At 45.2% G+C, this 12,682-nt stretch overlaps 1 protein-coding gene across 1 annotated transcript in view; it reads left to right on the forward strand.

The window, feature by feature from the left end:
- FBXW8 (F-box and WD repeat domain containing 8) overlaps window positions 1-12,682 on the forward strand; it is a 122,674-nt gene that overhangs the window by 65,257 nt on the left and 44,735 nt on the right. Inside the window, exon 5 of the mRNA XM_060785774.2 lies at window positions 1,128-1,285. Coding sequence (XP_060641757.2) covers window positions 1,128-1,285 — 158 coding nt within the window. The remainder of the gene's footprint in view (window positions 1-1,127; window positions 1,286-12,682) is intronic.

Raw genomic sequence — 12,682 nt, forward strand, 5'->3', positions numbered from 1 at the left:
CGGCAGAAACCTCTTGCGTGAAACCTTTATGATATTTTTTTTAAAAAAATTTTTTTTCAGGAATTGCGCAATTTCAATAAATCACCACTTAGCTGTGGTTATATTTTCCCCTTTTTTAGGCGTAGATTTTGGATTTCTGCGATTGTGAAGTTTCCCTTTTTAAAAAAGTGGAATGGGTGGGGACTAGACATGCTCGAAACACAGAGGATTACAGTAGAAAAGGACAAAACTACATTGCTTATGATGGGGGTGAATGTATTATTCATTTTCCTTATAAACAGAAGGGAATGAAATGCTGTGGTAAAGAAGACAACCACCCCCATTTCCCCCCCTCGTGGGATGAGATCCCTAGTCTGTTCACAAGTGGGACCCATAACATAATGTGCGAGTTTCTTCTGTTCAGGGTTCCAGCCATTCAGACCCCTCCAGGAACTCTCCCTCCCTGCCTCCAATTTCTTCCCCCAATAAGTATTGTGCTTTTTGTGATCTCTAAAGATACTCAGTTCTCTTTGGTCTCTATTGGGAGTGCTACTGCCATTGTTGTTTGTACTACTTCAAGGGTCTGAAGTCCCACCGATTCTCCTGGTATCTTCCTCTTGTGTATGGATGGTACCATTTGGGATACACGCAGAGCTACATCTAGCTATGAAAACTTGGGTAATGAGTTCAGTGTGGGATATATAGACAAATAGCCACAGCCTGAGAATGGAAGGTAGGACTACAGAATCTCTGTTCAGGAAGAGCTTAGAAACCAGTCCAACCTTTTTTATGGAATGATGTTCTCAGAGAGACAAGGCAAAGAGAACGGCCAATATATTTCTGTCCATTATAAATCATGTTTGAACAGTAGATAAAGGAAGCATCCATTCTCCACACCCCCCAGCCCATCATTTCTTTGGCAGCCAATGTTCTCTTTGTCCATTTGAGTGGAGCTACAGAAGCTATGAGTATTGGTAAGGGATGAGAGTCTCCAACTAAATTTGCAAAGGGTCTGTTCTCGTGGTGGAAGGTGGAGGGTGGACTGAGCCCAAATGCGTTGCCTTCCCTTGCTCCCAATGGGTCTGTTGTCGTGTGGCTTCCGTTGACTCACAAGGCTTTTGGAACCAAAGCTCGGCTTCCTTTTCCAGATACACATCAGGGGATGTGAAGCTGTGGGACACTCGCACCTGGGACTACACCGCCCCTGTCCTGGAACCGGAGCGTGGCTCAGCTGAACCTGGCCCCAGGCCCCAGGCCTCCTTTGTGAGAATAAACAGCTCGCTGGCTGTGGCAGCTTACGAGGGTGGTAAGTTAATGGCAACTCTTTCCTAATAGTGTGTGTGCGCGCGGTTTTTTTCAAAAAGCGTTACCAAAACGAAGCAGCTGTGCCCAGCTTTGTGTGTGCAAAGGAACAGCTCTAATCCGCTCAGTATACACACACACACACACACACACACACGTGTGTCTACTCACACTTGCTTTTATGTGGGAGAAATTGGCCAATAACCCTCAGTGCATTAGGAGGCCTTGGATTGTGGTTCCCATTGAAACAACGGTTTTATTCCTCCTGGAGCTGCTGCTTGGGGGAAGGATGCCAGGTTGTGGCCCAGCCAAGCCTGTCTTGAGCAAACAACTTGTTTCAACCTGTTTCTCCCCCTTTCTTTCTCAAGACAGAAGGGAGCTAGGCTTACAAGACAAAGAATTAACCTGATAGAGTTTGATGGCTAGAAAGCCCCCACTTTCTTTGTACTTATGAAGAACATATAGCAAAATAAGTTATGCAAATGCATTGATCTTCTTTACTTCAATGCAGAGCTTTCTAAATATTTCATATTGGCAACATACTTTGTACACATGCACCATTTCATGACATAATAATTCAGTTTCACTTGCAAACTGGAGAATAAACCAACCAATGCTGCTGCTGCTGCTGCTGCTGCTACTACTACTGATAATAATAATAATAATAATAATAATAATAATAATATATTTATTACCCTCCTCTTTTTGCAGCTTGAGGTGAGGTACAACATCATTCAAACAAAAAGATAAAACACTATTAAAATACAAGAGACACAGAGTTAAAATACGGATTAAAATTCACTGATAAATGCAGATTAAAATTCACAAGCTAAAATTGACTGGATAGGCCTTCTTCAGTTGTGTCTCAAATTCTGATGGCTGATTTAGATACAGATACAGATGCATGCATATATTGCAATAATGAAGTGTATGGGGAGACAACATATCTCATGAAAAACTTTCATTTATATTTTAAAAAATATATGAAGTGTAAGATAATACAATTTTCAAGATTTTTGTTATGTCTCGTTACATTTGTGCGACACACCTATATGAATGTGTCATGAGACACAGTTTGGACAGCTCTGCTTCAATGTATAGTAGAGGGAAAGGGCTTCTCTACCAAAGATATGTGAATGTGTTTAAGAACAGAAACCAGATTCTCATTTATTCAGGCACACAATGTTTATAGATTCCATAGCTATGGAAACATGGGCTAAATGGAATAGATTTTTGTTCTGCAAAAACATGGAGGATATGCCATGAGATCATAATGTTAATGTTTAAATTTTCAACAAGAGCAAGAATAGTTGTCAGAAGTATCATGGCCGACTGTGAGACAATATTGTAAAAGTCCAGGCAGAACTTGATGTGTTGATGAGTCAATTGTGTTTTTAATGTACACTTTAGCATTTCGGCTTTCATATAATCATAGCCATGTTACAGGTAGGATACAGAGGCCAACAAAAGCATGGGAGCCACTTTACACACATGCAGGCTTGAGGGTATCTTAAGTATAGTCCACAATTTCTTGGAAGTCTGGGTTTGCCACTGATTCGGGAAGTAATGGCCAATGGCCAGTCTTGTTTTTCTGGTAAGAGTAGAGTATCTCCTATTCCATAAATGTTTTCAAACTTCTACTTATTGCATTCAGCTGAAAATATAAAATGAATGGTTTGCAAAGTTTTCTTTGCCTAACTAACGTTTATCTAGTTTTGTTTTAATGTATTGTTTCTGCGTTGCCTTGTATCCCACAGTGGGAGAAAGGTGGGACATAAATGAATAAATAGCTCCCCCTGGCAATTACAGGAAGAGGGCTTGGGGGAAAGGAGAATGGTACAAATGTGACCATTTTTTTACATGAGTGGGAGGAAGAGAAACAAGAATGTGGCAGCACCTTTAAGACTAACTGGCTCTTATTTTAACATGAACTTTTGTGAATATAAACCCACTTCTAATGCAGTGTAGAGGGTTTTTTAAAACAGTTTTACTTTCTTGGATGTATAATAATAATAGCTTTAAAAAATATTTTTATCGAAGTTTTCTAGTGAAAAAATAAGGTAAAAACAGATGTTGGGGTAAATTGTGGGGGGAAAGGGGAGGGTGTGAGGGAAGAGTGGGTCTGGAGGGTTGGTTTAGATAAAAAGGGGGATAAATATATAGGATAGTGGGGTGGGCGAGGGGAATTGTACTTCCATTCTTCTTTGTAATGGCGTAACAAAGTATAATATTGTCCATTATTCTTCTCCTGCTTTCTGCTTCCTCTGCGAGGTCCTGTGAAATTCACACATATGGGTCTTCTGCACCTGCGCAGAAAGTTTTGGAACTCTCTAGAATCTTAAAAAGGATACTTTTTGTTGGTAGCCCCACCCATTCTCCCCTGATAGTATAAATAGCCAGTAGGCGGGGCTGCCGCTCTAGTTCCTTCTTTCCGTCTCAATAGCAGCAGTTAGGAACCTCTCTCTTGTTTAGTAACTAGCTTCCCTTGTTTATTTGATCTTTTACCTCAATTTTGGACTTTGACTGGACTGTTTTTGACTACTCTTTGCTTCCTAATTCGGACTTGCTACTTCTCTGACTTTCCGGCTGACCACGGACCGTCTGACTTCCTCTCTCAGGCCTGTTGCTTCCCCCTTTGGGTGTCATAAAATGGCGGCTGTTTTTAAAAGTGTTCTCAATGTGGCGGCAAGTACCCTGATACTGACAGCCACGTCGTTTGCGTGCTGTGCTTGGGGGAGGGCCATGCAGTACGCTCCTCTCCAATCTGCCAGGCCTTCACCCCGCAGGCGCATAAGTACAGGGAAATAAGGCTTAAAGTCCTCCTTTATGAACAGGCGCTTCTGCCCCCACCACCCAAGGTTGCCAAGAAAGCGGCTTCTGAACCCTTTCCAACCGCAAACTCCCCATCAGCCATTTCCAACTCCATGGGGCCAATCTTACCTTCGCAGGGGGAATCGGGAGCGCAGGCATGGAACCGGTGGCTAGCGCTCCTAAAACTAAAAAGTCCAAGCCGAATGCCTCCTCTTCTGCCCAAGGCAAGGCCGCACAGCGCACCAAGAAGGCTGGAAAAGAAAAAAAAGGGGTTCCCTCTCAGGCCTATCACTCAGGGAGCTCTCCCCCTCCCTCTGTCCTGACCAGCACGGCCTCTCAAGAGCAGGATTCTGAAGAGCAGTGTCTTCCTCTCACTCAACCCGAGCCAACGGGGGTCGAATCCTCACCACCTGAGCTCCAGTCCTCCCGTCATTGGAGGATGATTGGCACCCCACGCTGCCCACCCCTTCCCTGGAAAGAGGAGCCTCTCTGCCACGGGGAGATCCAGCCCCACCGCCCCTCCAAGTGGCATCGGCTGGAGCGGCTAGTGCACCCTCCGAGCCCAGAAGCCCAGGCTTCCATCACGTAGTCACTCCCGATCACACCGATCAGGTTACTGGCGCTCCCACAGAAGGCACCATGTTTCCCACAGCTCGGGTTGGTGCTCCTGGAGGGGTCTCCACCGCGAACCCAGACTCCTCTTCCACATGGCTCCTCACCGCCCCCAGTGGCTGAAACTGTAACTGTCAGTAGCGATGATTCCTCGGATTCAGGAGAGGACATACACAAGATTGCGTGTAAGTGTAACATGCACAGATATCTATAACAACAAATAAAAAACTGCAGATTGCAAATCACAATTTCTATATTGCAAGAAATTCTTCATTCAATGTAACGTGGGAACATTAACACAATTAATTAGTAACAGTTTATAAATGAAAGATTGTTTATCAATATTTTGTCAACACAATGAAACTTAAGCTTCCAAAATCACAATTACTATATACCAGGAGATTCTTCATAAGTACATGATATCCGAAGTAGTAACTCAAATATTGTTAAATGCAATATAATGAGATTTCAGCTTCTAAGATAACAATTTCTATGTTGTAGAAAGTTCTTCATCAATATAGAATATCAGGAACAGTAACACAACAAGGTATCCGGGGTTGTTTCCCTTGTTTCATAATTTCTTCTTTGGGTGTTATTCTTATCTATGATGCTTGAATTCAATTCTAATTAGTGGCTATTGGCTCTGTTGTAAGTTCCTATCTTCATTTATAGCCTTTGGATCCAGTTCCTGTGAACAGCCTAGGATCTGTAGTGAGAAGAGTTCTGTAACTAGCAATTGTAATGGTAACAGAGTTACTGCCACTGCAGAGCCAGCTGGCGAAGGGGACTCCGCCTCCCCTGAGGAATTGAGAACATTCTCAGCTCTGAAACTACAGACCTCACAAGTGACCACACCTGTTCATGACCCGGTTTTCTCTCACGATCAGCAACAAACACCGGTGGCAGCTCCACTCCCTCTCCTCCAATATCTTGTTCAACTGATTAAGGTGCCTGGCATGGGCCCTTCCTCTGTGCCCCCTATGGCCAGGAAGGCAGAAAACCTCTACCGTCTAGACATGGCTTCGGCAGAATGGCTGGGAAAACACCCTAAACACAACTCAGTGGTCATAGATGTTTCTCAAGCTCGACCATCTCAGCGGTCCCAGACCATCCCAGCAGACAAAGAGGGCAAAAAGCTAGATGCCATGGGATGGAAAGTCTACACTGCTACAGGTCTCTTCGCAAGAATGGTGCATTACGGCACCTATATGGGGGCTCACCATTGCTTTATCTGGGACAAGATTGCACCACTTCTTGGCCACCTCCCTCCTGGAGACCTCAGACTTGCAAAAGCATACAAGCAGGAGGCAACTCAACTGGCGGGCCTACAAAAAAACCTGACCAAACATACCGTAGACACGTCTGGCAAGCTGTTTTGAGCTTCTATAGCCCTGCGCCACCACGCGTGGCGGCATTCTTTGGGCCTCTCTCAATCAGCACGGGCAGCCGTAGAGGACCTCCCTATGCATGAAGCGGGGCTGTTTAACCCTGACACCAGTGCCAACCTAGAGCTTACGCACAAGATGCAGCAGACAGCCCACAGGTTCGGCCTTTCCTCTCTGTTCGCGACTCAGTCTAGCCAACGCTGGTCTAACTACGTTCCTTCTTATCATAGACATTCCAGTCCAACTCCACCAGCTCAGAGAGTCAGACCAACTTCTCAAGCGACGGCTGCTAGGAGGGCACCTCCGCCTCCTTCAAGGAACCGACAGCAAGGTAGGGGCAGACAAGCATATGCCCCTTGGCGTCGTGTTTAACCCTACGACCTCTCGATCATATACCACAAGTTTGCCCCTGAGTTTTGGTGGTGCCCACTCTGCCCAAGTTACTCACCCTGTTGCAATTTCCCTCTTTGCCTAAAGTCGTCACACATTTCCACCTTTCTCAGGACATTATACTACCAGCATTTCTCCAGAACCCATCTAGCCAGTTGGAGCGTACTCTACATACTCTAGACGTCAGAAGGGCTCTGGCCTTTTACGTCAAGAGGACTCGCCTTCACAGGAAGTCACCACGGCTCATCTGAAGTATAGGAAAGATGTTCTGGGCTTACCGATAACCTCCCAGAGGCTGTCATCTTGGATTGTTGCCACCATCCGGCTGGCATACCAATTGTCGGGACGCGATCCTCCTTCAGATGTGAAGGCCCACTCAACTAGATCTCTCGCCCCTTCTCGGGTGTTTCTCAAGGGTGTTCCATTGGAAGACATTTGCCGTGCGGCGATCTGGGCGACCCCTTCCACCTTCGTCAGTCATTACAAGGTGGATGTCCTGTCCAAGAGAGAAGCTGCCTTCGGGAAAGCGGTGCTGTTCTTGTGCGTGGCATGACGCCCACCTTCCAAGGTTAGTAGCTTGCTAGTCACCCATATGTGTGCATTTCACAGGACCACGCAGAGGAAAGATGGGTTGCTTACCTGTAACCGTTTTTCCTCTAGTGGTCACTGTGAAATCCACCCAACCCGCTCATCCTCTCCGCTGAACGTCATGCTCTGGTATCCTGGGCTGCAATTCTGCAGCTAAGGAACTAGAGCGGCAGCCCCACCTACTGGCTATTTATACTATGAGGGGAGAATGGGCAGGGCTACCGCCAAAAAGTATCCTTTTTAAGATTCTAGAGAGTTCTGTAACTGTCTGCTGAGGCGCAGAAGACTTATATGTGTGGATTTCACAGTGACCACTAGAGGAAAAACGGCTACAGGTAAGCAACCCATCTTTTTTCTGCAATGGTGTTTTCAATCTTCTCTTTTTGTCTTATTAAATTAACATTTTTAAAAAAAAAAATATCCTTCAGCCATTCTTTAAAAGGAGTCCAGTCTGTTGTTTTAATATATCTGCCTTGTGATTTGGAAACTAAGAAAGTCAACTCATCTATGCTCATAATCTCTAACATCTTCTCTATCCAGTCTTCTTTTGATGATAAACCCTTTGTCTCCACACTCTGGCGAACACCATTCTTGCTGCCATTGTCAAATAAGTAAATTGTCTTTATTTGTACTCCAATCGATGTTAGTCACCCCTAATAAGAAATACTCTGGATGCAATGGGAGCTTTACTTTCAATATTTTTGACATAATTCATGGATTTCTTTGCAGAAGGATTTAGTTTTCTTGCAGGACCACCACATATGATGAAAGTTCCTTCCTGTTTCCTGCATTTCCAACAATCATGATTCAAATCTTTAGCAAATTTAGTAATTTTCTTGGGAGTCATATACCATTGGTGCATCATTTTTAGCCAATTTTCTTGCAGATCATAGGTACAGGTACATTTTAGTTTTTTGTTCCATATTATTTCCCATTCATCCAGCATAATTGTCCTGCCTATATTTCTTCAAAACAACAGTTTAAAACTCAGAACAACACCCAATAACCTATGGTGACAACTATCGTAAAATATGGCCAGACTGTAAACAAGACGAGGGAATGGGATAGTGCAAGCATCCTCAAACAGTGGTCCTCCAGCTGTTTGGGCCTTCGACTCCCAGAATTCCTGACAATTGAATAAACTCGCTAGGGCTTCTGGGAGTTTGAGGCCCAAACAGCTGGAGGGCCGCAGTTTGAGGATGCCTGGGATAGTGCATAGAACAGGGGCATGGGATGAAACTGCAATACTGTGTCATTAATTGCGGATCATTGGGGCTAGACATTCTCAAAGGCTTGTTTAAACACCCAAGTCTTCAGATCCCTACGGAAAGAGGACAGTGTGGGGGCCTGCCTAATCTTCCTGGGGAGGGCGTTCCAAAGCTGGGGGGCCACCATTGAGATGGCCCTCTCCCTCGTCCCCACCAATTGCACTTGTGACAGAGGTGGGACTGAGAGGAGGGCCTCCCCTTCAGATCTTAACACTTGCACAGGTTCATAGAGGGGGATGAGGTCACGAAGATAGGCAGGGCCTGAACCATTTAGGGCTTTTTATGTAATTACCTGCACTTTGAATTGAGACTGGAAACTTCCCAGCAGCCAATGGAGCAGCTTTAATAGGGGCATTGTGTGCTCCCTATAGCCAGTTCCATTTAGTAGCTTGGCTGCCGATCTTTGCTCCAGTTGCAGTTTCCAAGCCGTCTTCAAAGGCAGCCCCATGTAGAGTGCATTACAGTAATCCAATTTTGATGTAATTAAAGCATGGGCCACCGTGGCCAAATCTGGCTTCCTGAAGTATGGTCACAGCTGGTGCACAAGCTTTAACTATGCGAAGGCCCTCCCGGCCACTGTTGACACCTGCGCTGAATCCAGAAGGATCCCCAGACTGCGGACCTGTGTCCTCAGGGGAGTGTAACCCTGTTGAGCACAGGTAGCCACCCTATACCCTGGTCGGCCTCACGACTGACCAGGAGGACCTCTGTCTTGTCTGGATTAAGCTTCAACTTGTTAGCCCTCATTCAGTCCATTGCAGCTGCCAGGCATTGGTCCAGGATCCAGGGGGCTCCCTAGGAGTTTGGTAGAAATGAGTAGTAGAGTTGTGTGTCATCTGCGTACAGATGGCACCAAACTCCAAAACTCTGGATGACCTCTCCTAGTGGTTTCATGTAGATATTAAAAGCATGGGGATAGAATGGAACCTTGCAGGACCCCACAGGTCAGTGGCCAGGTATCTGAGCAGGTGTCCCTCAGCTTCACCAATAGGGTGCAATCCTCCAGGAAGGAGCGCAGCCACTGCAGAGCAATGTCCCCAAGACCCATTCCGGAGAGCTGCCCCAGAAGGATAACATGGTCGATGGTATCGAAAGCCACTGAGATATCCAAGAGAACCAACATGGACACACTCCCCCTGTCCATCTCTCTGTGGAGGTCATCCACCAAGGCAACCAAAGCTGTCTCCATTCCGAGACCAGGCCTAAAACCAGACTGCGATGAATCAAGATCCATCCAAGAATCCCTGGCGTTGAGAGGTCACCACATGCCTCTATATGAAGAATTGTTTCATTCCATTGCCTTTTCATCAGCCTCTATAGGCTAGATCCAGGTCTCCTGCAGATGTCCTGTCAACCCTCCTGACCATTTTTGTGGAGGGGACATTGTTGTGTATGTGTCTTGGCTATGTGCCAAATGTAGATAGTATGAATTGAATAGATAAATATAAACATCAATCTACAAGTTCTAATGCCAGAATCTGGGAACTATCCAGCTCAGCAAGCTTTGCAAATGCTGATTTATTATCAATTAATGTTTGGTTTTTAATATTCTTTTTACAGACCTATATACCTGGAGTCACATAAAAAATCTTCGGGCAGAAAGTGGTTGCAAGTGGAAAAGTGTGAGAAGCTGATCCTTCCCTGTTCAGTAGAGCTCCATCAGCAATGCCCTTGGCAACCAATTTGCAGAAGAACTAATGGGCTCCTTCTCCTTCGACGGCATGCCTTGCTGTCCTTACATTTTGCCAACTGAGCAAAGAGTGGATCGCCCCAGTGGTTGCATTCCCCATTAAGGAGAGACAGCCATTTGGTACAGCATACCCATGGAGTTGACTATCTCAGTCACCCTGAATGCTGTCAGGAAGTCCCTCCCTTCTCTTTCCTCCTGACAGGCAAACGTGGAAATCTGGGGAAATTAGTAGGCCAGCAACAAAATGTTCCATTTGTGCACATGGCGCTGTGCATTTAATTTTAAATAAAAGACAAGTCCCCTGTCAAACATGACACTTTAAATTCCAGTAAAGGGGGGACATTATGGAGTGGTAAGAAGAAAAATATGTTTTTAAGGTATTTTGCATCCTGCTGTGTTTGTATAGGCAGTGTGATTTGACAAACACACAAGAATAAAATGCAATAGATAGAAATTTGCAGTAGGAACAAATAGTCAAGAGTACATCGTTTAACTCAGTGTTCGCCTCTTCTTTCTTTCTTTCTTTGTCTCCCCATGGGGCAAACACTGAACATTTGGGGAAATGACTAGGTCCAGTTGCAAGAAGTTCCATTTGTAAACACAGCAATTTAAATGTTATCTTATGTAAAAGACAGGTGCCTACCTAGTGGAATTTGCATTCTGCATTTCAGTAATGGAACAAAGCACAGTCGTAAGAGGGAAATTATATATTTAAGGCATTTAACCCTGCTGTTGAGATGAATAGATGGCCACTTGCTAAGTTGGCTTTATAAATGCGCAAGACTAAATGGTAAAAAGTAAAAATACCTCCTGAACCACCATGCAAAAGCTGAATAGGAATGAGTCCATCAAGGTACAACCTGACCTGTGTTAACAGAGACCTGTTTATATGAGGCTGGAGGGAGGGGAGGTCAAAGAAACCTTATTATGATTCCGCTCTCTCCCTGTGATAATGCATTCTGTAGTCACTGGGTCTGAGTGTGTTGATCTGGAAGTTGGTGCTGTGAACAGAATAGAGATTCTGTTGGCCTGTCACTCTTCCCAGTCCTTATAGCAGTGGTAAGGAGCATATAACCTCCCTTCCTCGGGTAGCTAAGCTGGATTTAGGGATTGTGCTTGGCATCTCCTTGGTTGTCATTCTGAGGTGCTTCAACATCCATGTGGAGATTGTCCTGTCAGAAGTGACTCAGGGCATCCTTGGGACCTTGTCTTCTGTATCAGATGGGGCGGTGGCAATCTTGGTATGGAGGACTTCCCAATCAAGCTCTTGTCTTGGACAGACTGACTTGGTGTGGTTTAGGTTTAGTGCTGCTCAAAGCTTCTGTAGGGTTGATAGCCAATAAAGATGGTTCACTCCAAGTTGGCCTTCTGGTGGCCCTTGAGGAGTGCCCAGTTGCCTGAGCAGGTGATTCTGTCAAAGTTCTGCCAGCCAGAGTACGGTAGAGTCTGTCTTCCTTTCTCTAGAATGGCTACATACTTGACCAACAACCTGTGTGACCAATTACGAGTGACAGTATTTCTTGATTGACAAGGCAGTGCTACATAATCTTGGAATCTCTTAGTGTAGACATCTTCTTCCATCCCAGACTCCTTTACCTTTGCAAAGAGAGAACTGTGAGAATTTGAGCTTGTCGAATCCATGCCTTCTTCATAGCTCTTCTAGTATCCATCCCGATGGGACTGGCGGCCTGTGTGTTGGGAGAGATGGAAACGAATGCGCTGCTGGGCTCCGCCAGCTCTTTCCTGCCCACCTTCCCTCTATACCAGGGAGGCCAATAAGACTTGGCAACTGAATCCACAGTTGTGATGTTTTGAATTCCAACTGACTGGCCTCCTATTTCTTCTGCCTTATTTCCCATTGTCAGCGCTGGCAGCCTTCCAGTTTTGATGTTTTTTTTAACCACTAATTGCCTTCCATGTTGCCTTACCCAAAATGAATCAAATCAAAATGCTTTTCCTGGAGCATTAGATAAAGCGGGGAAAGGATTTCTGGGTAATGAGCAGATGCTGCTAATGCAGGGGCTGGAGGGGCCTTGCCAGGGCTCCATCTGCTCCATGCGTCCCTGGATCTGGCACCAAGCCATCGCCTTGTGAAAGGAAGGAGGGGCTGTGTTTGGCTTTAGCCCACTGCCCTCTTCCTTTCGGATCGACACCTTTGAAAGTTCTTGTATCGCGGCAGGGAAGGGAAAAAGATATGCCATCCTAATGGAATCATAGAGTTGGAAGAGACCACATGGGCCATCTAGTCCAACCCCCTTCTGCCATGCAGGAAAAGTACAATCAAAGCAGCTATCCAGCCTCTGTTTAAAAGCCTCCAAGGAAGGCGTTTCCTCTGGACTCTGAGGCAGAGAATTCCACTGTTGAACAGCTTTTCTTATGGTTTTTTTTGGTATGGATTTTTATAATGTTGTGCTAAATGTTTTTAATTGTATTTTATTACTCCTGTGGCATCAAATTGCTGCCAATTTGTAAGCCGCCTTGAGTTGCCTTCGGGCTGAGAAAGGCAGGATAGAAATATTGTAAACAAACAAACAAACAAACAAATATGTAGGCCTAGTCTCCAGCGTAGCAGAAAGGAAGCTTTCTCCCTCTTCCTTATGACAGCCTTTCAGGTATTTATACATCATGTCTTCTCTCTTCTGCAAGCTAAACAGACC

Source organism: Anolis sagrei, chromosome X (assembly GCF_037176765.1).
Source record: "Anolis sagrei isolate rAnoSag1 chromosome X, rAnoSag1.mat, whole genome shotgun sequence".
Lineage (NCBI taxonomy): Eukaryota > Metazoa > Chordata > Lepidosauria > Squamata > Dactyloidae > Anolis > Anolis sagrei.